Source organism: Dermacentor andersoni, chromosome 6, assembly GCF_023375885.2.
Source record: "Dermacentor andersoni chromosome 6, qqDerAnde1_hic_scaffold, whole genome shotgun sequence".
Classification (NCBI taxonomy): Eukaryota; Metazoa; Arthropoda; class Arachnida; order Ixodida; family Ixodidae; genus Dermacentor; species Dermacentor andersoni.
In genome coordinates, this window is record NC_092819.1 from 6,742,393 (window position 1) to 6,769,544 (window position 27,152).

Genomic DNA, 27,152 nt, shown 5'->3' on the forward strand with positions numbered 1-27,152 from the left:
GGCAGATTTTTTTGTGGCATGCTGCCGATTGAGGAGCCCAGTCATTGAGAAGCAGCTGATTCACTCATGTGGGCAAGTGGGGCGAGAAACTACTGCCCTCTCTCAACCTTGCAAAGATCATTGCTGATCCCAGCTGTGATGACTGCAGCGAAGAGCAAAGCTGTCATGTGACTGCCACTGTGGAGATGCCAACATTGTCATGTCTGGTTGCAAACCACCTTCTGCTAACGCAGCCATACCTTTACAGGCCAGATGAGGCCTGCGGGCTGCTTGTTCAAGATCTTTACTCACCAAATGGAACATGTTTTCCTAGTTCATTGAGGTTAGATTTAAAGAGGTGTTGGCTTTCTGTACAGTAAGTATTGTTAATAGCGGTGCCGTTTCTTTTGTTTGTCTTTGTGTCAGCTGCCTCCTTAAAAGCAGCTTTGACCAACGGCATCCTTACTCACACTACTTGTGAAATGCAGCATATGACATGGTTGTATTAAAGTTCATTTCTACAAAGGTCTTTGGACATGACCAGTGCAAACATAGATGTCCTGCTATAATATGAATGGTCCACCATCAAAGTCCACTGGGTGCAGAGTTAAGTTCACGACCAACAAGATCACCACTCACTCTACTTGCACTAAATGTCCACCCACATTCGTTGGACCCTTGTTCCATCTCTGTAGCTTGAAACTGTCCTCCCCGACAGAACACATGCTCTTAATCCATCCATGTGTCTGCTCCATTTCTCCAATAATGTGCTAACTTAGGCCTGTTGGTACATCTCTAGAGGATACGAGTAACAATGCAAACAATGGGACGTGGCTCGGATAAAGAGCTGACTTCCAACCAATGTACGAGGGCCGTTTTTTTTTTCAACCTCCGATCGCTCCGTGCAGGCGCTACGCGGGCAGCAGAAAGCGGACATGCGCTGTAGGCAACTGCGCAGCTCTCGCACTACACACTCCGCCATTGTTGACATTCAGGCGTCAGTCGGCATTGTGCTACAGCCACGTAAACATGGCTGCCATTATTGTTGCTCCCGCCAAGTGTGAATTGCGAAGTGTTATTCGTTTTCTACAGGCTGAAGGCCATGGTGCTGCCGAAATCCATCGGAGAATGAGTCGAGTGTATGGGGAAAACTTCATGAGTGATGGTGTTGTGCGTGAATGGTGTCGAAATTTTAAAGATGGACGTAATGATGTGCATGATGAAGGGGGCCAAGGACGCAAATCTGTCGTTTCAGATGACCTGGTTCAACGAGTTCACAGAATGGTTAAAGAAAACCGCAGATTCACCATTACTGCTTTATCTATTCACCATTACTGCTTTATCTACGGAATTTCCAGAAGTTTCAAGGTCTGTTTTGTACTCTATTGTTACTGAACGGTTACGCTACAAAAAACTTTGTGCACGTTGGGTCCCAAAAATGTTGACGGATGGCCACAAAACTCGGCGAATGGCGTCAGCTTTGGAGTTCCTTGAGCGTTATCAGGATGAAGGAGACAACCTTTTGAAATCAATCGTGACTGGGGATGAAACCTGGATTCAATACGACACACCGGAAACAAGACGACAATCACAACAATGGATGCATTCAATTTCACCAAACAAACCAAAGAAATTCAAAAAAACCTTCAACGACAGAAAGACCATGGCTACTGTGTTTTGGGATCAACAAGGTGTGTTGCTTGTGGAGGTTATGGAGCCCGGAACCACAATCACTGCAGCTGTTTATTGTGAAACTTTACGACGCTTGCGTAGAGCCATTCAGAACAAACGAAGAGGAAAGCTGACCGCTGGAGTTGTTCTGATCCATGACAATGCCCGTCCACACACTGCTGGAGCAACTCAACGGCTTCTCGAACAATTTGGATGGGACATTTTCGATCATCCGCCATACAGTCCAGACTTAGCACCCTGTGACTTTCATCTTTTCCCTGGACTGAAGACGTGGCTTGGTGGGAAGCGCTTTCAAACCAATGGCGACCTTCAAACCAACGTCAAGGACTACTTGAATTCATTGGCGGCAACTTTTTTTGAAGAGGGTATTGCAAAGCTTGTCCACAGATATGACAAATGCCTCAATCTCTTCGGTGATTATGTCGAAAAGTAACCGTAACTGTACTAATCTTTTGGTAATAAAATTATTGTTTTAGATGAACTTGTCTTTTATTTATAGCCTATCGGAGGTTGAAAAAAAAAACGGCCCTCGTATTATTGCATACACAGCAATATATACAGGAGCTTGAATAGGAGAAAATAACAAAGTAAGAATACATTGTCGGGAAGATAGCCACGATGAAGAATATAAAAAGAGCACAACTAAATGGCTGCAATCATTCACATGCAAGATATGAGCGTTCCTTGGTGAGGAGTGATATCGAAGGCATACTCACATGCATTTGGCTCCTTTTGTCAGTGCAGAAAGCCTCCTATATCTCACGTGCACGCTGGTGACCGTAATGCCTTAGTATTTTCCATTGAGTAAATAATGCACGACAACCAGAACGGGAGCTATGCGTGGCTAGGTGTCTGCTAAAGCACCCCTTCATTACGTTGAAACGTTCTCCGAGGCGGTCATTTACACAGCGGCCAGTTTGGCCGATGTAGGATCAATGCTATCGCTCCTCGCCAAGAAAATCACATATTTTGCACGTGGAAGATAGCAGCCATTTAGTTGTCCTCTATTTATATTCATCGTGATGTTCCTGACAATGTGTTTATACTTTGGCATGTTCTTCTCTCCCTCCTGCCTATTCAAGCTTCTGTGTATATTGCTGTGTATGCAATAAAATATTGGCTGAAAGTCGGTGCTTAGTCTGTCTCATTGATGTCCTGTTACCTGTGCTGTTACTTGTTTTCCTCCATTTCTCATAATCACATAGCACCCTCAACAAAGTGCACTGGTGTGGCTTGTTGATTTGTCGAAGATGCCATAACTTGAGCAGAGGTTTTTCTCCAGGGGCTGCTGGGGTGGCCCTTATACCTCCCAAAACTTGGGCTCGGAGTGCAGCACCCGAGGAGCCTGTGAAGCATTTCCAAAGTGCTCAAGCCCCGCATCTGCAGTGGTTGCTCACCATCAGCTGCGATTTGTCCAGGGACAAAAGGGACAATGTTCTCAGAGGTGCAGGGATACAGGCACACCGGCTCACATCATGCGCAGCGCAATTTCTTCACAAAAAAGGACTGCATGCATTCATTTAACAATATGCCATATGGCAGCCCATGCAGTAAAAAGATAATTGAGCTTATTGGAGAGATTTCTTTGTTATAGCAGTGGTGAAACAAAACAAATGCTACAAGGTGTGCACACTACTTTGCTTTGGCATTTTTGTTTGTGCTTAGAAAATGCATGAAGGCTGATTAAAGAAGTGTAGGCCAACTTTTCTTGTCTGTGCTAGATAGCGACATAATCTCAGATATTGGTTCATGCATTCATATAGGGGAATAATCTACTCCAGGTTGTTTTACAAATATGGAAACTGGCCAGAGGAGTATTTGCATGTAGTTAAGCTTGCTTTTTGCTTTTAACTACAAGCTTGTCATTTTTTATATATGGTGAGCACTTCAGTGGACAATTGGCATATAAAGCCCGTTTGTCAGGCAAGATGTTTTGACCAGCGACAACCAGTATCGCCAATCTAAACTAGTCAATTGCAGCTTATGCGACAAAAAATTGACGTTTGATCGCTTTGGTGCTGGCCACCAGTTTACGTGTGCAGCACTGCACTTTAACCCTGGGGAGGTATTCTCTATCACTTTTTCACAGGACTTAGCATAGGCTGCATAGGTGTCTACTGTCAACAACAGCGTTCCCAGTGCTGTGCTAAAAGGACAGCATGCTTGTCATTGTGCAGGAATGCTCTACCTGCATAAGTGAATGATTCACTTCCTATATGCAGCAGTAGTTTGTAAGGTAACCAGTGTTTTTACTATAACTAAATTAAAGAAATATATTGATAACTTGCTGCTGGTTAGTTCATGCTCAAACATATTGCAGCAATGTTGCAGTTCTGAGTTGCATTTTTTAATAAAAGCATACTTGTCTGTTCTTATCTGGATCATTCAGAAAATATTAATAATGACAGTTGTATGCCCACTGCCATCGAAGGAGCAAACTGCTACGGAACTCTGCAAAGTCCTTTATACCTCATTTGCACAGGGCACTTATGATCATGATCAAATTACTCCATCATGATTGCCTCCTTTGCAAAAGCTATAGTTGAGAAATCAGACTCTAATTGGATGCAACTACAACTAAGAACTTTCTTTGGGATTGACATATTGTTAAAGGATGCAGGTTAAATATTCCATCTAGTTGCAAAGTTCAATGACAAGGTTGTAAACACAAAAATTTGCTTGTATGTTGTTAGAATGGTGCTCCACTAGACCACATAACAGCCATCAAAAGTATGCAGTGCATCCCATCATTTGGGAAATGTACTACCAGAATAAACTACGCAAACAAGCTCCACACGCGTTATTTCTTGCACATTCCGAATAAAGCACAATTAACATACATTTGCAAATATAGTAGTGTGCTTCTTTTCAGAGTTTACGATATTACCATTGCTTTTTGTTATCTTCTCATTGTTTTTAACTGGTTTTGCAAGGAAGAAATTGACAATCTTTTTTTGTAATTAAATTCAAAATGTTGCACATTAAAAAATGCTCATTTACATTCTTAAGTTGTATGTTGAGGCACACACAGCACAGATACATAAAACCAGTTCCTGAAAGTGCCTGACTGTGCTGCGACAGCAAGAAGAAGAATAACTTTATTCAAAGGTCCGGTGAGTTATTCGGGGATTGAAAGAAGATACGACACCATTTTTTTTTACTGCATGGCCATACTGCACATTATAATATAATTAAATGCATGCAGCCCAGCCCTTCTTCCTCAATGAGCTGCATAAGTGGTGTGGTCTGTAGAACTTATTGTTCATAATTAACCATTTATAGCCTGTTGGCTAGTATGCCTGTATCCCTGCACCTCCTCCAAGAACTTTCTCTCGTGTCCCCGGACAGCCACACCAGATGGCAAGCATCCGCTGTAGACAAGGGACCAGAGCACTTTGGGCACTTCACAAGGTCTTCGGCTGGCAGTGGATCCCAGGTTACAGGAGGTGCAAGGGCTAGCCAAGCCCAAAGTCTTTGGAGCAGGTCTTTGTCCTATGAAGTCTGCTGGGTTCAGGGTCATAGCTGCTGGAACAATATAGCTGATAAGATCACCCACCCCCATTGCTGCCTGAAAACTTCTTCGATAGGACACACAGACACATTCACCTGAAATTGTGGCCTCCCACCGATAGCCATTTTGGCATGGCTCGTGCAAAGTTGACATGTGCAGGCCGCTGCAGTGTCTCCAGCTCTTAAACGTTCAGACTACATGCGCGCAGTGGCAATATTCTTCTTGCACTTTGCACCCATGGTACAGCAGTGGAATTGCCTTTGCATTGTGCCTGCAATTCTTTCACTAGTGCACTAAAAATGGCACAAACCAGCGCCCATCTTGGGGCTCATGCATTACCGTGCATATTAGCCATGCAGAACGCACCTCATTTTGTCACCGGTCAGTGTTGTCAGACCACTGTATTGTTCAATTTCGGTATAAACATTTTCAAATATCTATGTTCCGCTGCAACAAGTTTGCTTAAATCTTTTCCGTTTGGTGTGGGACGCTCACGGTTCAACATGCATGTATAAAGTAAGGCGAAAAAGTTTGATGTCATGGCCCTTTTAATAAAAAACAATGCCCTTAAACACATTCCAGGTTAAGAGGAGTCTTTAGCTTGGGGCCAACTCCAATTTTCCTATTCAAATACATGTAGAATGCAGAAAACCACTAGATAGATTTGAATGAAGTTTGTAGCATTTCAGAGAAAAGTTTAAATTCCAGCGACTTTAGGAAGCAGAGTTTTGATTTCGGGTCTGGAATTGAAGCACAATGTTTACAAATCCACAACTGCACCAAAAACAGCTTTGCAGCGCCATAAGCTGCATCTGTTAGATCATCTAAAGGGGACAAACTTCATGTATAGATTTACGGGTTGTACAAAATTGTTACAATGTTTACAAGGGTTCTGCAAAAGTCCTACTCAGATTAGTGGTACACTTCAGAGCAGTATATAATCATTTTGTCTGCTTTAGGTGTATAAGTAGATGCAGCTTACAGAACCGTAATATAATTTTTCATTGCTTAGCTAGAATTGTAAACTGAACAGCAGAGTTTAAAATTTTTTTCTCAAAAGTTCATGGCCAAAATAAAGACTCGCTAGTCACAATATCATAACTTTTTCTTTTAAATGTTACAAACTTCATCAAAATCAATGCAATAATAGCCCCGAAAAATGATTTCGCCAATGTATATAGATAGCAGCCCCCGAGCTAAGGCCTCAAAAGCTTGTTATAGCAAATTCTTTAAGACGCCTTAAGCTGAACATCCAGTGACAACCAGAACATCTCTTGCAGCAACCAGTTCCAGATTCTGGTCAAGCATTAGAGCCAACTTGTGATGCCAAATTATCTCGCTATTCAGGGAATGAACTTGGTAGCCCTGGGCATGTTGGAAGACCTAGCAGTAACGGTGAATAACAGTGCAAGACCTAAGTGGTCTACTGACAATACTTGGTGGCACTGCACACCAAAAGTGTACGTACAGAGGTTTCAGTTTATGGTGAACCCTGAACGATGAAGTTGTTGGTCAAATGTGAAAGTAAGAATTCAACTGGGCAACTTTACAATGGGAAACTGCACTATACATGCAAGATATGCAATGAGCATACTAAAAAATTGAGAACATCAGCAAGACGGGGGAAGAAAATAGCAAGCACTTAAATAAAGGTCAAAGTCCAAAATGTATACAAACTGCGATGAAACGAATGAGCTGTCCAAATAAATGAAACATCGTAGGCAACCAAAAGGCGTTGTGCACTTAAAGGGGTCTTCCGATTTTCTTGCTCACACTTGGCATGCTGTGCTATAGTCTAAAGCCCACAAAAAGCGTTGATTTTTGTCATTACATGCACGCATCATGCAAAAACTAACACAAACATGCATTTGCCGCAGGTGTCTGGCGAGAAGGGCAGCCTGCCTGTAACGCCACAAACCATGGCCAAGCTGCGGCAGCATGTACAAGCCATTGTCTCTGGACTTCCTGAAGACTTGCAGCAAGTGCTCGCATCAAGTCGGTGACACTGTCCTTGTAAATAAAGTAAAAAAAAAAAGCCACCATCACCACCAGCACCGTGTCACGCACACTTATTGGAGCTACTTACGTGCTTCATCACTGTCACACAACACAGGCTCACTGCATGCAAAGCCCCGTTGAAGAAATAACCTGTGCCACAGAAGTGTTGAATGGCATCTTCAGCGGTGGCGGAATGGGCACCACACACTCAAGAGCCAGCAGGGCCAAGTGCACAGAGAACACACTTCCACCACAAATGGGAGCGTTTATTTTATATATTCAGCAGAGAAAAAAATGGGTGACTGGGGGAGGGGAGGGGGGGAGGCCCTACTTGTCGGGGTTTGGTGCGGCAACCACCAAGATGTGGTCCTCGTCCAAGAGCTTTATGTTTGGGCAAGCAGTGTGCAACACCTTGAGGGCAAAGTCACACGGTGGAAAGGCGTACACGATGCCCTTGGGCACAGTTATGACGCCTGCTGCATTCTTCTGCTTGAGGTAGCTCACCAGGTTCTGGAGCACTGGCTGACTGGCTTCTTGGCTTCCACTGTCACGACCCAGAGCCACCAGGATGGAACACAGGCCTTGCGCTAACCGCCGCTCCACTTCCGCCAGCTTGCCAGCATCTAGTCGCAGCCGTTGGGTAATCCGGAGCGTCTGGTCGCTGCCCAGCATGGTTATGGTTGGCTCTGGAGTGCAAAGGACCATGCGTGCAGGAAAAGCATTGCTCTTGAGCACCAGCAGCCCCTGCCATACTGTGCGCCCACATGCCAGTTCCTGCAAGGTTGTGGCACTCTGGGCTGTGCCATTCTCGCGCTTTGCTGATGCAGAGGGGCTCGGCGGGCTGCGGGGCCGCCAGCTGCCCGGAGGCGGGGGCACGGACACGTAGGACGCTTCCCAGCGCCGGTCGTCGTATCTGCCTGGCCAGCTGGGGTCTGCATAATCTGCCGGCGCCCGGAAGGGCTCCGCGGCACCGGGGTAGGCCGCGTACGCAGTGGGGTCGGGGTGAGCGAAGTCCACCCGCAGCCTCTTGTCGTGTCCTCCCAGGGGTGCACCACGCATCTGCTGACAGGCAGACGTTGCGGCGTCGATGCTGTCAAACTGAATGTAGGCGTGCGAGTCGCCCTTCACGTACTCAATCTTACGGATGAGGCCGAATCGATCAAACTCTCGCTCGAGCAGCGACATGGAGGTCCAAGAACCCAGGCCACCCACCCAAATGCGCGTCGACGGTGTGGCTTTACCGTAGCCGATTTTGCATTGGAACTTGCCGATATATTGGCCTGACATCTCCACTTTGGCGCGGTGCGCCATGTCCAGGTTGACGAACTTGATGAAGGCGTACGCGTTGCCCTGTCCTGGCGGCGGGCGCTTGATGTCGATGTCCTCGACCACGCCGTAGCGCGCGAAGATGCGGCGCAGGTCGGGCTCCGTGATGGGCACTTCGAGGTTGCCCACAAACAGCGTGCGCGTTGCCTTGTCGTCGTCCTCCGGGGGCACGTGGTGCAGGTAGTTCGGGAATTTCTCCTTCTTAGTCTCGTCGCGACGGAAGCGAGGTGGGAAGGGCCGCTCGATGGGCCGCTCGATAGGCCGCATGTCCAGCGGGGGCTGCACAGGCGGAGGCGGCAGCGGCGGCGGCGGCGGTGGCGGCGGCTGCAGGCGGTGGTGGTGCTCGAGCCGCACCCCGCGGCGCGGCCCCACGGGCGGCGACGGGTGGTGGTGGTGGTGGTAATCGGGCGGCGGGCTCTGGCTGCGCTGCCGGTTCCGCGGGAGGGGCTCCAGTTGGATGGGCCGTTCGGCGCACGTGGCACGCTGCTTGGTGTGCAGCGCAGACTTGGCATCCTCGTACGACTGGAAGTAGATGTAGGCGACGCGCTCAGAGCCCTCGTGACACAGCTTGACCAGGATATCGCCGTAGCGCCGGAATAATTCCAGCAGGTTGTCGCGCATCTGCGCGTCGCTGCACTTGTTGTTGAGGTTTGTGGCCAGCAGTGCCCTGTACTGGAAACCGCGGCCACCACGGTAGTCTTCGTACGGCGGCAGCCGGTCGGCCGACGTGTCGCGGCCCCGGCGCCGATGCTCCGGCGGCGACTTGTTGGACCGTCGGTCCCGCCGATCGTGATTGCCTCGAGGGCTGTCGTCGTAGCGCGCCATGGACCGCTTGCTGCTTCTGCCGGGAGATTCCCTGCCTTCTTGCGTTTTCATCCCTCACGCACACACACCACGGCCGCTGCGATCACTTCACCCCGTGTCTCAGCAGGAGCGGCAAGACACTGCACAAAATCAACACACAACAAAACACCGCCATCTTGGTTGACCGATTCAACAATGGCGGACACTGCGGCACGGCCGACATCCACCCAAACTCCAATGACCAAGCGGCACTGACTGAGTACACCGGGCTCTAGGACACGAAGCACTGTTAGTACTGCGGCACATTCCAAGTAACGTGCACATGCCAGGAAGAAGACGCGGCCTTAGGGGCCGTTGACGAGGCGTAGGCCTAGCAGTACAGTTGAAACGCGACGACCACCACTGCATTGAACGATCGTGGGCTGTAGGACGCGCGGTGCGATCACCAATTACGACATCTGCAACACATCGCGAACGATTAAATGGTGCCAGGCAGTGCGTCATCTATCGCGCAAGCACTTCAGGCGCGCGCACACGATGCCGGAAGCAGCCTCAAATTTTCCCAAGGACGAGGCACATTTTTCCGAGTTACACACGCGCGCACTCACAAAACCATTCTAACGAGAACAAACAGTAGTGACCACTGAACGCACTCGGAACTACAGTGTTAAAAGCATATCACTTAAACAAAGTAGAAACAAAACAGCACGAAACACACTACCACTGCGCTTCCTGATCGTCGAGTCGTCGCAGTGCCCGTTGCGAAATCTGGACGCACACGATGGTACGAAGCCTTTGGGTTTTACCCCCCACCCCGTGTTCTTGAAGCGGCGAGGCGATCTAACAATCTGGCCGACACCGGTTAGGCTTAATGGCGCCAAACCTGCAAGAGAAACGTCGGGACAACGGCGGAGGTCAGAATGGCGGCGTAGCAGCAGAATGACTGGCGCGGAGCAACCGTATTTCCCTGGCGCTGAGCCGAAATTTCCCTAGGTTCAGATGAACGCGTAGTTTGCAGGGCGGCGACAGGGTCACAGACTACATGCCTTGGTAACGATGACGACTCACGGCACTACTCCGTACACCTTTCTGTACACACCGTTGCACGCGCCGTATGAGGCCGTGCATCAAAGTCGATGAAACAACCACAGTGCAAACCAACTGAGCCTCCGCAGAACAAACAACCCTACCGGCGCATCCTCTTGACAAACCCTCCACTGACTATTGACTCGTTAGCTGGCAACCCTCTCCCACGCTGCCTGAACAGATGGCGCTGGCCACATAGACATCAAATTTATTTAGAAAACTTTCTTGATCAATTATGTGTAATTTACATTATTTTTGCACGCTTGGAATAGGCTGTGCCAATCGCTGTGCCGACGCATGACGTCATAATTGCTCTCTTGACAGCTGCTCGACAGCAAGGGAACGGTTATGGCAAGGAGAGCAGCGCCTACAAGGAGCAACCTAGGGGCACCTAAAGGACTCATCATCCTGACTACTTGCGGTAGTCAAGTAAGTCAAAGAAATGCTGCATTGGTTAAGCGTTCTTCAACTTTATAATACTGCGACAAAAGTCTTAGTGTGGTTAAAACTTTGGGGCCTTCGAGATTGATGTTTCAAAACATGGCGTTTCTGAAGTAAAATTTCTTCCACATGTAATTAGAAAACGCATGGCCTTCGAGATTGCCTTTTGTTGCCCAAAGGCACGATATGATGACGTGAGCCATCGCTTGGTTGCGATTAGTACGGTAGCTAGGGCGTGGATTACAACATTGCCTTTGCTGCTTGCAACTGATTTTGTCGCACTCTGATGTCACCGCACAGCGACGACTAATAATACCTGTGCCACGACTATGGCCACGACCTAATGAACTCCACACCTACACAGATCTCCCTGCTTCTGCACGCTTGGTCTAGTTCGCCCCCTTTTGCCGCTAGGGACAGAACGTACGAGTAGGGTGGCGCTAGTTATAACCTGTGCGCTGTCGTCTGCTTTTGCAATCTGTTCAGCACTCGTGCGGCCATTTCAGCAGGCACAAAGCGCTTGTATTGGCGGTAAATGAATAAATTCACAAATATAAAAAGAAAACAGAAATTTGCGAATGCTTTGCGTTTGAATAGTGAAACTAGAAGAGGAGGAGCGGTACAAGAAATGTAAACAACGAGCATAGGTGGCAGCTGCAATGCTAGATCAACGGCAAGAAATTTCCCTTTCCTAGCCTCCGTGAGAGACTGGAAAAATTGTTTTAAAAGATTCATAGGATAATCTAGCTTTTTTGAGTTGATAACAGATAGCCTAATGTTGTAGATGACATTAGGATTTACTGCTGTGTGCCGTAGTGAAAGGCAGATGATCTGGTAAAAGTATTCACGAGTAAGTCCTCCGCCCGATATGTGCAATAGATTGATCGATTCTGTTTCAAGGAAAGGTGAGCATATCTTGTTTTTAATGTCGTTGGATGTCTAGCTCAGTAGAAAGTTTGCAAAAGCGATCCCAATGCTTTAAAGGAGCCCTGAACCACTTTTCATCTAAGTGTAGAAAAACATTTGCAGTCAAGATAGGCTATTTCAGAACCACTTTGCCGCAAAAAGTACTTCAATGCGTTCAGCAGAAGCGGAGTTATCGGCAATTAAAGACGGCATCCAGCTGTGCTCCCCTTCCTCCTTCTATGCCTTGCACTGCGAAGGCTACGCCGGAGACGTCACCGTAGCGCGCAGTTCAAATTTCCGATTTGGTGCCTATAAATATATATACATGCCGCGCCAAACGTAAGCCAAACGCGGCTATCCTCAGAGAGCCGCAGTGCGCTTAGCCACTAGACTCGTGGCGGCAGCTCGCGGCGGCCGCGGTGTAGCCGAGCGCAGCGACCAATAGCAGCCGCGTGTTGGAGTATGCTTTATGACGAAATAAAGCACACAGAAAAGAGCGAGGAGCATGGGGTTTTTGAAACGAGAGCGTTTGAGTGGAAGGTGACTTCGCGCTCCGCTAGGGGTAGCACACTCTCAAGTTCAACAAATGGCCACAGAGGGCGAAAAAATCGACCACGCGCCGCTGCTAACAAAGCCGACGTAGTAGCATCACCTCGGGATGCGTTTGTTAGTTCCAACATTTCCCGGTAGAGGCGTCGTAATAAGCGCAATTTTATCTTACAAACTTTCTCTTACAATTACCGAAGCATTTTCTTTTACATAAAAACAAGGCAAAATTATCATTGCTAATTAGATATTGTACTCTTTGTTGGTGAGTTTATTGTTTCTTCGCCATTATAAACGCAAATAGCGTTCAGCATCATCGATCTTTCACGTGACCTCTGGCCTGTATTTAAAATTTTTACCGTCATGGCCGCGTCACAGTAACGCCACAGAACACCTATACAAACTTAGAGAAGGGAAACTGTACCTTCCACAGTGCTACGGAAATAAGCGTAGCGGTGGCGTCGTGAACTAAAGTATGTGACCACAAGTGGCGCTGTACAACAGGAAACGGAAACGGGGTTTTGCACACGCTTCACCAGGTTTGCACACCCTTTACCAGGTGTTCTGTGGCTTTACTGGGTTTCTGGCTGCTGCGCCTCGATCGTGCTCCCGCCAGTTTAGTTGCTGTGTAGCAAACGTAGCGCCTACATATTTATGTAGGCGCTACGTTTGCCACACAGCAACCAAACTGGCGGGAGCACGATCGAGGCGCAGCAGAATACATGTAGCGATGAGTCATATCGAGTTAAGGCACACTCTGAACTGACTTTTAAGGGCATCCCGAGTAGTGCCGCCGCGCTCCAGCTGTTGCATTTCGTGTAGGGCTACTGACAGAATGCGGTTTCCAGATGGCACGATGGCCTCGACTGGAATAAATGCACACGACACCAAAGATTGAGTAAGCCTGAAAATATTTTATTTGGATTTTACAAGTACAACAAAAAGCACACGTCTCCGCATTCACACAAACGCGGTTACATAGTCAAGAACATAGTCAAGAGATGGCTCATTAATAAGGGTAGCACAAACGCACAAGAAAGAAGACCTAAGCTACAAAACGTACGGTCGGCTGCTAAGTATAATAATTTCCCTGTCACCGCGTGTCACTTTTATACAGCATCTTTACAGCACTACCAGGCCGGGTAGTTTGGCGGAAAGAACGCAACAGCTTATACGGCCGTCAGCTGCCTTTTCCTTACGGGTGTCATAATTATCCTAATCTCCGCATCAACGTCGTGCAAGTTCGCATACAGGTATCTGTATCTGAACCATATGTGCCAGCTTAATACACGTGTAGTGAAATTATGATAACCACTGCGTCTTATCAAACGTATTGGTTTTGCAAATGCGCATTACAGCTGACGGAACGACATACTGTAAGTGAAGCACAAGAGAACAAGGACAAAATGAGGATACAACACTTGAAGAAATGAAGAATTAGCAGGCATACAGCAAACAAGCGATGACGGAGAACACACAATGATGCATCGGGTGTTCTGCGACATCGGTTTGCGTACTTACGGTGTTATGGAGATCAACGGCATAAAAACGTACCTTCAAGCGTACTCGCTCAACCTCCGCCGCATTCATTATGATAGTCAACGCCTAAACAAAATGAAGCACTATTCTTTGCCAAGAGTAGACCTTCTTACAACAAGTCTATGCAATGACTCGCAGACGAAACCAGCATGCTTTCGAAAATGTTTTACCGCCGTAGTATTCGAACGCCAACGGCCAGGAAACACATCGATACCAATAGGCTGTTGGCTGTCGGTGGTTAATCGAGCACAAAAACGCTGACGCTATGACTAAAAAGCAGCTTCAACAATTAAATTAAAAGAAAATCAACTGCCTATTTGCCTGAGGTAAAAAAGCATCCTTAGACACCTCGATTGTTCATGTCAATGGTTTGTGTAAATTAAAAAATTCAGCATGTTCAGCGCCCCTAGCAGAGAAAGCACAAATTAAACTATTCGACCAAATTACAGTAGCTCCACTTGCGCGGTTACGCTGAAACGCGCCTCGATTGATTTTTCGCCCTCTGTGGCCATTTGCTGAACTTGAGAGTGTGCGGGGCCTGGTAACGCCTCCCTAACAGGGGAAGGCTAACCGTTCTGCAGGCGTTCACAGCAAAGTTTCCTCACTCACTCACTCACTCACCGGTATTTCCGAGTGCACGGCGGCAAGGATTCATTCGTTTGTACACTCAAGACTGGTTACTTCTTTGTTTCTAAAACTACTTTCTTGCGCTTCGATGTCTCGCGTTATTTAACTTGGGGTGAAGTTACGTGTTTGCAAGCGGACATGTAAGCCCGGCAGTTGGGTTTCGGTCGTGAGCCATTCGGAACAGGTCTGCATCGAAACGGGAGCTGGATTTTGCTGCGGCTGACAACGGCAACAACGGTGAGTCGTTTAACACCGCTGCTTGAATCGTTATATAATATCCGTGTCATTACCTTCCAGGCGGGCACAAGTTAACGAACTAGATCCTGCATTACATATGGGCAGTGAGGATCTCAGTTGCTGTTTCCTAAATAAACCTTTACTTGCGAGGCTGTCGTTTGGTTTACACACACAACCAGGAAAGAAAGAGCGATATCGGAACGCGCGTCTCATTTTTCATGTTATTGTAGCCGTGGTTGTAGGTGACTGAGTAGCCTTATCAATATACATATTAGACTTTTTTTTCGAGTCGACCGGCAACGTCTTTCGTCGACAAAACCGAATAATCCTTTGGTAAAATGAAGTGAAAGTACAGAATTTAATGTATTAAACAGTTGCAAGCATGATAATTCACCCATATTTCGTACTTGTTGGTTCCAAATGTTCTTGCTGTTCAGATTGGTTTACCGTAGGGCATTTATTTTTGCAGTAGTGAAGCGGTGCATCACGTTCGTGCAGAAAAATAATGCATCAGTTCTAATAGCTTCATGACTTTCATGCATTTGCTTGTGGAACTAGCAGTGTGATCACTTCTAGTGTATAAATGAACCCACAAATGTTCTCATTTGTGATCTTAATAGTACTTGCGCTGTTGACATGCATTGTAGTTAGGCAGACATCAATTTTATGGACAATAGCAATATTTATTTAACATGCTGCTTAAGCACCCTAGAACAGACAGTGTACATTTGCATGTGTTCTGTAGTTGCAAATCATTACAGCATATATGTCACACCTTTTTGCATTTCATATTGCAAAAATTTGCTTTTTCAATTTCTGATTCAGTCAAAATTTCTGTTCCAGACATGCAGTAATGAGGACGGCACCAGTATAAAGCAACACACTCCACGCACTAAACAGAAGCTGCTGCCTGCTACAACAAGGTCATTGTGTGGACATTGGCTACTACTACAAGGTAAACAACACATGGTTCAGAAATAAATATGTTTGATATATGCTGTATTGGCTTGCTGTTTGCAGCAGATATGAATGTTTGTTCATATTTATGGTTCAGTATAGTTGGTTCGAACATATAAAACACTCATAAATTTGGCTAATCTGTGCTTTATCTCATGTGTCACCGTTTTGCCCCAACAGAGTCTATGCCAAGCACATCTTGGTCATCACAGGAGCTCCTATCTGCGCCAACAGGAAGGGGCTGGAGCCTAATTTGCAAGGCTTTTACACCAAGAACAAAGAAGCACATGCAGAAGAATATGAATGAGATATCAAGTCTGCAGAGGACTGTGTCAAGACTGAAAAGAGCTTCAGCCACCATTCCACCAGCACGGACATTTGGCTGAGTCATCCAGGTAACTCAAGAAGGACTTTCTAGAAATTCTTCATCTTCAGATGCACCTGCAACATCTGACCAAGCACGGACGACGCTGGCCAAAAGATTGAGTTCCATCAGTTTGCCCTTAATCAGCTTCCTAGCCATGTTAATTCCGTTTGTGCCAATTGTAATTTTCTTCTATAAATGCAAGCTTTCTCATTGCCCATTTTTGTTAGAGGTCATTCATCCTCATCCAAATATAAAGGTCAACCGATTCTTCGCTGATACTTAATACCAGTCACTGTCTTGCAGCCTAACATATCTGTAGCAGTATCTTCTAGTGTATGTTGTCATGCGCAATTCCTCTCCTGAAATAGCTGATGCAGCATCGGCATGCGTCTTGCATTAACCTATGCACATGTGCTATGCACCATTTTACTTTTCTTGATGTTTTTAGCCTTCAATGCTTGCAGAGCAGAGTGGCTTCTCTCTTGAATGCAAGCTTTCTCATTTTCCATATTCCTAGTCTCGATGATTGCTCCTCTTCCTTGATAGCCTGGGTCTTTGTGCAAGCTACAGTGAAGTGATTGATTGCAGAATCTGGTTTTGCTGCCACACTTGGTTGTGGTAACTGTGTTACGTTTCTCAGATGTGGGGGCCTGGTCAATTGCATTGGTAAGCAGTCCCTCGAGGTAAGCATTTGCTCCTGCAGTCCGCAAAGCGACATAGACTCCCAGTATACACACACCGTGACTGGTGCGCCCCGTTCGTTCTGGCCTGCTGCAGCCATGGGCAAATTGTGCTTGTGGCCTACTTCGGCCATGATTTGCTCAAAACGGAGAACAGCATATGTGCTTACATGGTTCGAAGTGTATGAAGTTGATAGCCGTATGGGGGGAAAGGCCCGCAAGAATGGCTGCCGAAGGTGATGCCCACAAAAGCGACTTGTCCACATTGCGACAAAGTGTGAGCCACACATAGCGGCCCCCGAAAGAAAATAAATGTGCAGGTTGGAAAGGAGTTAACGCTAAAATGCCGGGTAGTCCATGTCGCTGTGTTGGTTGCGGCAGCAGATGCCTGCGTCACCTGATTGCTTCGCAATGGAAGTTGCTCATCTTCAACGGCAACTGTTGATTCAAACAGGTGCGAGGTTCTGTCCAATCTGTTTGTACCGCAGGTTGTCGCTCGTTACCAGACCACCACATGTGACAAAGGCAAGCATTATGCCTGTAAGATGGTTCGTAGCCAATGTATAATGTATTGTCTGAACCTCATGCGGTGACTGATTGCTGTTTAATTTTGCTGTTATGTCACTTGGTTACGGTCGCAGTTTTATGTTTTTCGAATATTGCGGCCTGGTCGGTTGCACTGGGAAGCAGTCTCGAAGTAAGCATTCGCTCCTGCAGCCTGCACAGCGACATAGACTCCCAATTTTCATGCATCGTGATTCGTGCTCCGCGTTCGCGCTTTCCTGCTGCAGCAATGGGCATATTGTGCCTCTGGCCTTTCTCGGCCGCGATTAGGCATGAACGGAGACCAGCATACGTGCTTACATAGTCCGATGCGTATGAAGTTGATAGCCAGATGGTTGGAAAGGCCCGCAAAAGTAGCTGATGGAGGCGATGCCCACGAAAGCGACTTGTCCATAGTGAGACAATGTGAGACGCCAAGTGTGAGCCACACATTAGCGGCCCCCGAAAGAAAAGAAACGTGCAGGTTGGAAAGGAGTGAACGGCTAAAATCTGGGGTAGCTCATGTCGCTGTGTAGGCTGCGGCAGCAGATGCCTGCGTCTCCCGATAGCTTCACAATGCAATTTGGGCATTTTTTACGGCGACTGTCGCTGCAAACAAGTGGAACACTCTGTCCAATATGTTTCCGCTGCTGGTTGTTGCTCGTTAACCTGACCACCACGTGCGACGACGACGGTGAGCCGTTTAAGAGCTCGCGTCAATGATTCCAGCGTATCTCGACATGCAAATTTTATTTCTGCTATTGCACGAGAATGTACACTGCTTGTCTTCTGCCAATAAAGTCGCGCGTTCTGTCCACTCACTTGTGGCTTGTTTGTATGGGCGTCAGTAGAGGCTCTTGGCAATTAGAACGCACCAGCTACGCGGCAGCGAAGGCATTGAGGCATGCCGCATAGCCTGCAGGGCAAGCACGGCGCGTACCAGCGTACGCGACCGGCAAAAAACGGCCATATTGAATTTTGCTCTAAAAAAAAAATTGCACTTCCGCTTTCGGATTGAGCAACGTCATCTGGCGTCCGCCAAAGTAAGTTCCATGCGCTGCCGCTGCTTATTTTCGAACCACGGTGGAAGGTACAGTTTCCCTTCTCTAAGTTTGTTCTTTATTCTATGCTCCGCTTGCGAGCTCCGCGGACCGCGTACGACAGCAGAACTTGGCTGAGATGTTCACAACAGCGTATGCTACCCGCGGACTATGTTATTTCACCAAGCCCGAGGGGTGGTTCAGGGCCCCTTTAGAACGTGCTGCACTGCAGGCCTTAAATCGTGTCACGGAACTCCCTTCAAACTGTAAAGCTAGCTTTTCTGCGTGGTACGGCGGCAGCACGACAGTGGTGCTTAAGATACGTATGCAGTGAAGCTGTGTGCGTAAGTCCAGCCCACTTATAACAGTCGCAGATATAACGAACGCTCGCTTAGTACGAACGAGGGCGGTGCTACCGTCAAAATATATATTGGGGCAATGGCACATTGTCTCACATAGAACGAACTGCTGTGGCCTCAACACTCGGTTAGAGCGAACGCGAAGCTGTCGGGCCCCTGTAGTTGACCGAGCCGGCGGTGTTTGGTGCGGTTTCGCTGGACTGCGAACCCGCGGCAGGCGAATTTCGCGCACTTTGTGTTCCCCTGACACGACGCGAACACAGAGCGCACAAAGCGTCCCCCGGCGCTGTTTTGCGGGTAAAATAAAGTAAAAAAAGAAAAAGCGCTTCCGCTTTATGGCGGGTTTTATGGGCCCAGGCACAGAGGACGCCATAGACCACCCACCGGAAGGCCGGTCGCACGAGAACTTGTGGCAACGCGTCGTTGACACGCAGCTGGCCGGACCTGACGTTACCTGGGACGATTTCGTTTCAGCTGAGGACGACGCCGACATTGCGGAGCCATGCACTGACGAAGCTATTGTGCGTGAAGTGCGAGCCCTTCCTGACTGCCCAGAGACCGACAAGGACGGTGACGAGGATGCTGCTCTACCGCCGGTTGCTGTGAACGCCTCAACCGCGATCGGTTACATCGCGTCGCTTAAGGAACTCGTGTGCAGCAGAGGCCTTGGCGATGAACATATTACCGCGCTGGAAAAATTAGAAACGGCAGTGATGCGATCAGCTTTGAAGAAGCAGACATGCATCACGGACTTTTTTCAAAAATAAAGTGAACTTTCGTCTCGCTTGCTCTTTTTTCCCGTATTATAGGTGGTCCACTTAGTACGAACTTTGGATAGAACGAACAAATGCCACGTGACGATCAAGTTCGTTATATGTGGGCTGGACTTAATTCTATTTTTGAACTCACGACGCATTCACGGACAACTTTTAAGAGTTAGAATGAGTGGTAATCGTTCTGTCGTCGAACATTACGGTGGTTTCAAGTTACTAAAGAGCGCAGAAGCGAATTTTACAACGTATACAATGAAACTGTTGTGTACGTTACGAACTCTCTAAACAATGTGACTTATAATAATCTGCCCGAAAAATACAATAGGGGCGGCTATTTAACGCTATTTTAGAGAGCAGCGGACTACACGCTCCGACATTCTTTAGGTTCGGCCAGTCAATTTTTGGAGCCAAGTGACCGATCAAAGCCTTGTGACATCACTTTCACTGTGTTAGCGAAAATCATCAACTAGACAAGCAGTTCGTCACAACACAACAGCCGCCGTACTAATTACAACGCCGCACCGGTCAACCGTAGAGTAGCAGACGATAGGTGGATGGATGTTATGAGCGTCCCCTTTGGAACGGGGCGGTGGGCTGCGCCACCAAGCTCTTGCTATTATACTCTCTAATGTCCTACCATGCTTAAACAATAATAATAAAAAAACACTATTAACTGCCACAACCAAATTTTCTGATCCCCTATTGCGCTGTGCTTTTGTGCGTCTCCGTTTCTTGTCGTTTCCCTACTTTTATTCCACCAATCCTCCAATCGCCTCTTACTAATCCCTATGTACAGTGGCTGGAATCCCTATGCCCTATGGGCACGTTGCAAGTGCTAGGCGGCGCCCTGTCTTTCGGACCCCTAGCGCCATCTGACGAATAGTTGCTCGAATGCGGTAAGCAGCTCGCGCTGCGTGGTGTATTCCGCAAACGAAAAATAACGCACCAGCGAGATGCGTGAAGCTCAGCGTAAGTTACTTCGTTACCTACGGTGCGGGCGCATGAAATTATAGGCGTCATTGATTCTTGAAGATCGGCGATAGCGGACAAATCCTAGCAGGGAGCTGCGATTGCCGTGCTGGCATCGCAGGGAAGTGCAAGCACGCCGCGGTAGTTTCCCTGTACATGCATACAGGACGGCAAATGCGAATCCAACACATCTCATCCAAGAACGTGGGGCGTACGAACGGCTCGTAAGGCCTACCCGAGGTATACTATTGTTGCTCTCCCCAAGCACAAATAAAGGTGAGGAACTTACCAGTTGTGTTAGACTACGCTGGGAAAACATTTCCGCCCAAGTTACTGGGAGTTCGATACTTTTGTGTTGTTGCGATTTTTCAGTGCGTGGAAAGGAGGTTCCAATAAACCACGTCGTCAAATATTTTGGTGATCTCAACTGCCCCTTAGTTGATATGCTGGGCGCAGAAGGGTGTGTGCCAGCTGAGCCAGCTGCAACCCCTCCTCGTAGCTCTCAGCAAGCACTGGCGCTGTTTGAATGGGAGAGGATTGAGAAAGAGTTCCCCAGCTTTGCTGCAGTACAGTGAGGAAACAAACTACTTTGTTTGCTACATATCCTGGTACGCACTGCAGGTGTCCCGTTGCGTCCATCATTGCTGTAAAATCAACGAATTCAGCGTTAACGCACTTGGCATAACGCCGGAACATAAAACAGCCGTCGGACGAGCGCGATCCAGTGTTGACGCTGTTCTGCTTCATACGTTCGGCTCGGAAACCTGTAAATTTTGTTCCTCGTGAGTTGGTGTACGTGCTGTTGCAGCTCACTACGCAACAGCTCGGGTTACACTTCGGCATTGCTCAGAAAAGGCTATAGCTACGCGCGAAACAGTGCACAGACAGGCTTTCCGAACGCAAGCGGGCCGGTCGTATCCTGCCGAGTGCGCGCTCGCCGCCGCGAGGTGCCTGTTGCGGACATGTTTACTTTTCCATTGCTCTCGCTAAACCCAAGGGCTTCAAGGATGGTGCCTGAATCTACCGCTGGGTAGACGTCTTCATATTCTAATGAAACATGCTCCATAGTTTCCCTAACTTTATCGCAGCAAGCACATGCTTCTTCTTCTTTCTTATATCTCGCTTTATAGGTGCGTGTTCTAATTAAGGCATCCCGATCTCGCTTCGAAAAGTAATGAGCTTCCCTTCGAGTTAACATAAATTGTTTCCTTCCTGATTTCGTTTTTTCCTCTTAAGTAGTTACTCATGGCAGGTTTATTTTCCATTGCCGCCACCCATGAGATTATTTCGGCCTCTCTGACTTTCCGCTTGACGTTCCGTTGCTGTGTTGCCCACCCTACAGGCCGCATACTTGCTGGTAAGCTTCCTATAGTTCTTTTCCTCCACTGTGAATCAATGTTTTGCCTGTACAGATACCTGAACACTCTCCCAGCCCATTTACTTTCTTCCATATTCCTCATCCGTTCTTCATACTCAATTTTACTGCGAGCGTCCCTCCCTTCAAAACTAGTCCAGCCCATATCACCCTGCACAGCTTCATTTGTAGTGTTCCCGTGAGTAAGTCCTGGAACCATTACGAAGAGAAAGAAAGACATCTAAACGGATGGATGCTATGAGCGTCCCCTTTGGAACGAGCCGGTATAAAAGCGACACCAACGGCCAATGGTTGAACGAGAGTGGGCGCAAGTGGCTAACCGGATATACGTGCTGGTCTGGAGTTCCAGTAAGTCGTGCTCTACGCCACGGTGAGAGGTAGCCAGCTCAAACGACGCTCCAAGTGTTTCGAGTCAACGGTCTTCTTGTTCAGAACATCACGCTATAGCTCTGTGATGCATCACAATCGTTTGAGAAGTGTCACAGTAGAGCATTTTTTTTTACATGCGGAGCGGTGTTTGTATTTGCAGGTTTCCCTTCAGTAGGGAATTGCTGTACAGGTGGTCTAGCGCACCGGAATTGTACTGGCAAATCTACAAGCAAGTCATAGAATCTGTTTAATTGTTGCACTTTGAACAATCATGCTTTTACAAAGGCCACAGCAGAAAAACAGCCTGATGCCGAGTATTTCTGTGCCAGAAAGCAATGAAGAGGCAAGTGCCTAATACAGACGAAATCGAGTGCATGAATCCACATTAATAGCGTAGGCGTTTTATAAACTGTGCAATATTTGTATGCCATTTCATGTGACATATCTTTTCTGGCCACAAATGTGTGCAGCGAATCTATTTCCATGATTGACTCTGGGCCTGTGGTTCACGTGCACTTGATGCTGAGTCTTATACATGTATCCATAAACAGCAGATATGCACATCAGATCCCTACGAGCATTTTCATAATTAGGGGCCGAATCTTATAACGATTTGGAATACGAACCGTTCGCTTCGCCGCTTACGTCACTAGATGTGCCACTCTCAAGCCGGCGGTGGAAGAAGGGGAGGACGCGACCAATAGATGAGAGGGTGCCACCTCTGAAGTGTATGTCATTATATGACGAGCTAATCGAGGAATTGCAGAATGTTTCTGCTTGCTAAATAAATGTAAAATATAATTTAAATATTATACGCCAAGTCCTGAAGTATAAACGTGTGGTGCCGGGCGTTTACGCAATGCAGAAGTAATTTATTAATGTCATTCTTTTTTATTCTCAGCCCACAGGTGGTATCGCAAGCGTAAATGAGTTAAAGCTATGTCGTCTGCTACCAGGAGCTCGCACGATGCACGCAACAGGAACGCACTGCCGGCACTTCTCAAGTAGCGAGCGCGACAAAACCGTGAACTGGTTCTTAGGGACACCTTTACTAGCCGACTATATCAATTTTCCATCTTTTTTCGCCCTTCGTCATCGGCTCGAACATGACTCGCTCGCCGCCGCGCTGCCGCTGTCCCTGCGATAAGCCCTACGGCGCGTCGCGTGATAAAAGCAATGGAACTTGAAATCGAACATTACGATACACGGGCCCTACATTGCCTGCGCGAAGTCAAATCGAAGAGTGTGGTGCTGACGGTGCGCGCTGTGCCGTAAAATTGAGTAACTAAGTGCGGCACTCCCGAACCAGAGAAAAAGAAGGCGGCCTAATAAGAGATCTCCACAATATCTTCCCGTCCTGACTGTATAGTTTTATCAGCCGAACGAAGGAAGTGTTGAACCAGCCTAGGTTGAACCCTTCTGACTGCTGAACGGCGATCTGCGAGCTATTCACGCTGGCGATAGCACTGAGAATTCGATCTCACCATGCAAATATCTCCTTGGCAATGGCTTTGAAGCTGAGGTCACGGGAAAGCTGACCCAGCCCTTCAACCGGCCAACACAGTAATTGCGAGAGCAACTTTGTGGACAGTGTCGGCAGCAGAGATCTAGGTCATTCCGATGAATGCTTCACGTCCGACCGACCTCTGGGAGCTGCAGGTCGGTGGCGATGAACCGCAGCGCGCAATATTCCTTCCTCTGCGTGGAATGGCCACTCGTACGCTTGCACCCAAGTCCCCTCCATCCTGGCCCAAGTCCACTCCTAGCCTGCAAAAGGTTTACTTAGAAAGCCAGTAAGGGCGGTGCAACTCATTATCCGTCACTTCTTCGAACGCGTATCGCGCTTCCAGCCGTGGACGACACCGAAAGAGGAACGCCAAGCAGGCGACGAAGGCAAGTAATAGCCTCCGAAGCAACCAACGCACGCGCGCGCGACGCCCGCGTGTCTCCGGGGTCGCGCGACCGGCGCGCGCGGCCAGGGTCACAAGCCAAAGCCAAGCCACAGCAACGGAACCCAAAGCGGACTACCCCTTCGCCGGTTCCTACGACCGGTTCGCTTTGAAGATGATTGACACATGCGTGACGTATTCAAAAATTGCGATACCGCCCCGCTGTCTCTGACGACCTGTGACGTTTCAAAATTTCGGCCAATCAGGTGAGGCCAAAGGAACGGTTCCCCAACCGAACCGTTATAAGATTCGGCCCTAGGGCGCTATTCTGGACATTCCGCCATTTTCTTCGGTGCGTGACGTAGGCGCGACGCAAGCAAAATGGCGCTGGTGGCCCAGTTTTGCTTACGTAACGTGACGCCAGCTTGACGCTTCGCCTAACAAACTGAAATGAAGGCACTGAATGTAGCGTTATCAGTAAAAGCAAAACAGTTTTCCTCCGCTGTAAAAATAAAGCAGCTATCTCAAAGCATATGATTATCCCGTCGAAAACGCTTCTCACTTCCGTCGTCTGCTGCGTACAAGCCGTCGTCTGCTTCAATAGCTAGGTTGCGTGTCCCCGGAAAATGGAATGAGTCATCGCATGTTGGCGCCAACGCGCTTGTTTTCTTGCTTGAGACAACATACGCGACTTACCAGTGGTGATGCGCGCACGTTCTAGGCCACGTTATTGCTATCTCGTGAAACGCAAGTGACTCAGCCCGACTCGGCTGGCTGAGAAACGGCCGAATATCACCGATAGCGTTGCGCGCGCCATAGATATCCACTAGCGCGACGCAAGCGCCGGCGCTGCCATCTCTTGTTCGTTTCGCTGGTGCGGGAGGAAACTTCAAGGCGCCGCCTTGCGTACATTTCTTTTTATAAATTAGAAAGAGGCCGTTGTCATAACTTTTCATTGTGCGAAAAGGCATTAATCTTGATTACAATACAAATGTAGCAGGGAAAAGTGAACAACGTTGCCGAAAGTTTGCTATGTTTAACCAATATTATTTCGTATAAACGCGTTCTTTTAAAAAATGATGGCCCCAAACACAAATGCCAACACTACCCGAGAGCGATGCAAATACAATGAGCACGCGTTATGAAGAAAAGATTTTCATGGCGCCAAACGGCGGGGAAAATGTGGCGATACGCATTCCTCTCGGCTGTCATTGCATATGGCTGCTCATAAGCATAATTCGCGCGGCTCGTCGCAGCAAAAATTATGGCGGAAAATCTCAGCAATGGCGGCCCAGCGCAACGTCACGCATCGTCAAAATGACGTTTACGAAACAGCCCTTCCTGTGACGCTCCTCACGAGATATTCCTTCAGCCAATCAGCAAGCTGGCATGGCGCATATCTTGGATCGCCACCACATATTCGCGCAATTGCAGATGCATTGCACTGGCTTCTGCACGCTACCGCTCACATTCTTTTTGAAGCGCTAACATCACAATATATCTGCCAAGGACCAAAAAAATGTATTAGTCCATAAAATTTGCAGCTCCACGTCACGTTTCGTCATCTTGATGAAAACGCAAAATGACATTTCGCAAAACTTCCGTTTCCCGGCACAAATTTCAAGGCACGTGAGCTCGCCACAGCCAATCAGAGAGTCAACATGGCGGATAATGGCGGCCGTGCAGCCGCCATGCGTGTCGAGAATAGCACCCCTGGCAGAGCACGGTGCAGGTAACACAGCGCAACAAGACACGGTGACTAACGCAAACCCGCCCACTCAGCGCCTTTGCCACGGCCCGAAACCTACCAGAGCAACACGTGTGAGCGCTCAAAACCATAACAACGCCGCCATTGTGGCCCAAAAGGCGTGGCCATACAAAAATAAAAATAAAAAAGCAGCAAAAAAATGAGAACCTACTACGTCATTTCCGCCACACTTTTCTCCTAGCGCGCGGAGCGGGTAGGGCCTCTCCTTAGTTTCCTTCCTCCGTGGTGTCGAGAATAGCACCCTTATAGCGTCCTCGATCACCCGCACCGGGGCGCCTTGGTGCGCACTTTCATCCTCGATCAACCGCACCGGTGCGCACCGACCATCCTCGATCACCGGAAGCCACGGAGGAAGGAAACTAAGGAGAGGCCCTGACGTCACTCTTTGTGAAGCAAAAGTGAAGCCGGAATTTGGCGTTGCTCATGGCGATGCTCCGCCTTTTGGGCCACCCTCCTCTCTTGTTTACATCTTTCGCGAAACCACGCCGCGCTGCGCGTGGTGTCGCGCGCGGAGCGCGCGCGCTCGCGCAACATCTGGCAGAGCACGGTGCAGGTAACACAGCGCAACAAGACACGGTGACTAACGCAAACCCGCCCACTCAGTGCCTTTGCCACGGCCCGAAACCTACACTCTAAGAACAGTTTACACCCTTTGGCTTGCCCCTTCTGCCACACAAAAATAATCGTCATCTGCCTTGATGCGTTTCCTTTCTTTATCGCTGCGAGCCCGGAACTTTCCAGTAACGAACGGCACGCGCGTTATCAGCATAGAACAGTTTACACCCTTTGGAGTGCCCCTTCTGATAACGCGCGTGCCGTTCGTCACTGGAAAGTTCCGGGCTTGCAGCGATAAAGAAAGGAAACGCATCAAGGCAGATGACGATTATTTTTGTGTGGCAGAAGGGGCAAGCCAAAGGGTGTAAACTGTTCTTAGAGTGTACCAGAGCAACACGTGTGAGCGCTCAAAACCATAACAACACCGCCATTGTGGCCCAAAAGGCGTGGCCATACAACAAAAAAATAAAAGAGCAGCAAAAAAAATGAGAACCTACTACGTCATTTCCGCCACACTTTTCTCCTAGCGCGCGGAGGGGGTACACTCTTAGGCAAAGTTACACCCTTTGGCTTGCCCCTTCTGCCACACAACAATAATCGTTATCTGCCTTGATGCGTTTCCTTTCTTTAACGCTGCAAGCCCGGAACTTTCCAGTAACGAACGGCACGCGCGTTATCAGAAGGGGCACTCTAAAGGGTGTAAACTGTTCTATGCTGATAACGCGCGTGCCGTTCGTTACTGGAAAGTACCGGGCTCGCAGCGTTAAAGAAAGGAAACGCATCAAGGCAGATAACGATTATTGTTGTGTGGCAGAA

The 27,152-nt window shown here is 48.1% G+C and overlaps 3 protein-coding genes and 1 long non-coding RNA gene across 9 annotated transcripts in view; 3 read left to right on the top strand and 1 right to left on the bottom strand.

The window, feature by feature from the left end:
• Positions 1-7,233, top strand: part of LOC126521631 (protein DENND6B) — a 98,878-nt gene extending 91,645 nt beyond the window's left edge. For 2 of the 3 annotated variants that reach the window (XM_072288624.1, XM_050170329.3), the window contains one exon: positions 7,060-7,233. In XM_072288624.1, coding sequence (XP_072144725.1) covers positions 7,060-7,185 — 126 coding nt within the window. In that variant the 3' untranslated portion in view covers positions 7,186-7,233. Of the gene's footprint in view, positions 1-2,953; positions 4,673-7,059 lie in introns of those variants that run through there. The other variant, XM_055065785.2, reaches the window with a different exon arrangement.
• A 192-nt stretch (positions 7,234-7,425) lies between these two features.
• nito (RNA-binding protein spenito) lies at positions 7,426-10,591 on the bottom strand. 4 transcript variants are annotated; one of them, XM_055065782.1, is made up of 2 exons: positions 10,501-10,591; positions 7,426-9,450 (listed from the first exon to the last, which is right to left on the bottom strand). In XM_055065782.1, the coding sequence occupies exon 2, from the start codon at positions 9,380-9,382 to the stop codon at positions 7,508-7,510; it is 1,875 nt and encodes a 624-aa protein (XP_054921757.1). In that variant the 5' UTR covers positions 9,383-9,450; positions 10,501-10,591; the 3' UTR covers positions 7,426-7,507. The 4 variants fall into 4 exon arrangements, with proteins under 4 accessions (XP_054921757.1, XP_050026284.1, XP_050026282.1 ...); XM_050170327.2 differs by lacking the exon at positions 10,501-10,591 and adding an exon at positions 10,357-10,494; XM_050170325.2 differs by lacking the exon at positions 10,501-10,591 and adding an exon at positions 10,032-10,494.
• A 113-nt stretch (positions 10,592-10,704) lies between these two features.
• Positions 10,705-27,152, top strand: part of LOC126521517 (protein Wnt-16-like) — a 152,549-nt gene continuing 136,101 nt past the window's right edge. The window contains exon 1 of the mRNA XM_055065786.1: positions 10,705-10,825. Within this exon, the coding sequence (XP_054921761.1) occupies positions 10,745-10,825 (81 nt within the window). The 5' untranslated portion in view covers positions 10,705-10,744. The remainder of the gene's footprint in view (positions 10,826-27,152) is intronic.
• Positions 14,375-18,060, top strand: LOC129382216 (uncharacterized). Its single transcript, XR_008610310.1, has 3 exons — positions 14,375-14,692; positions 15,536-15,647; positions 15,830-18,060. It is a non-coding gene; the product is annotated as an uncharacterized lncRNA (long non-coding RNA).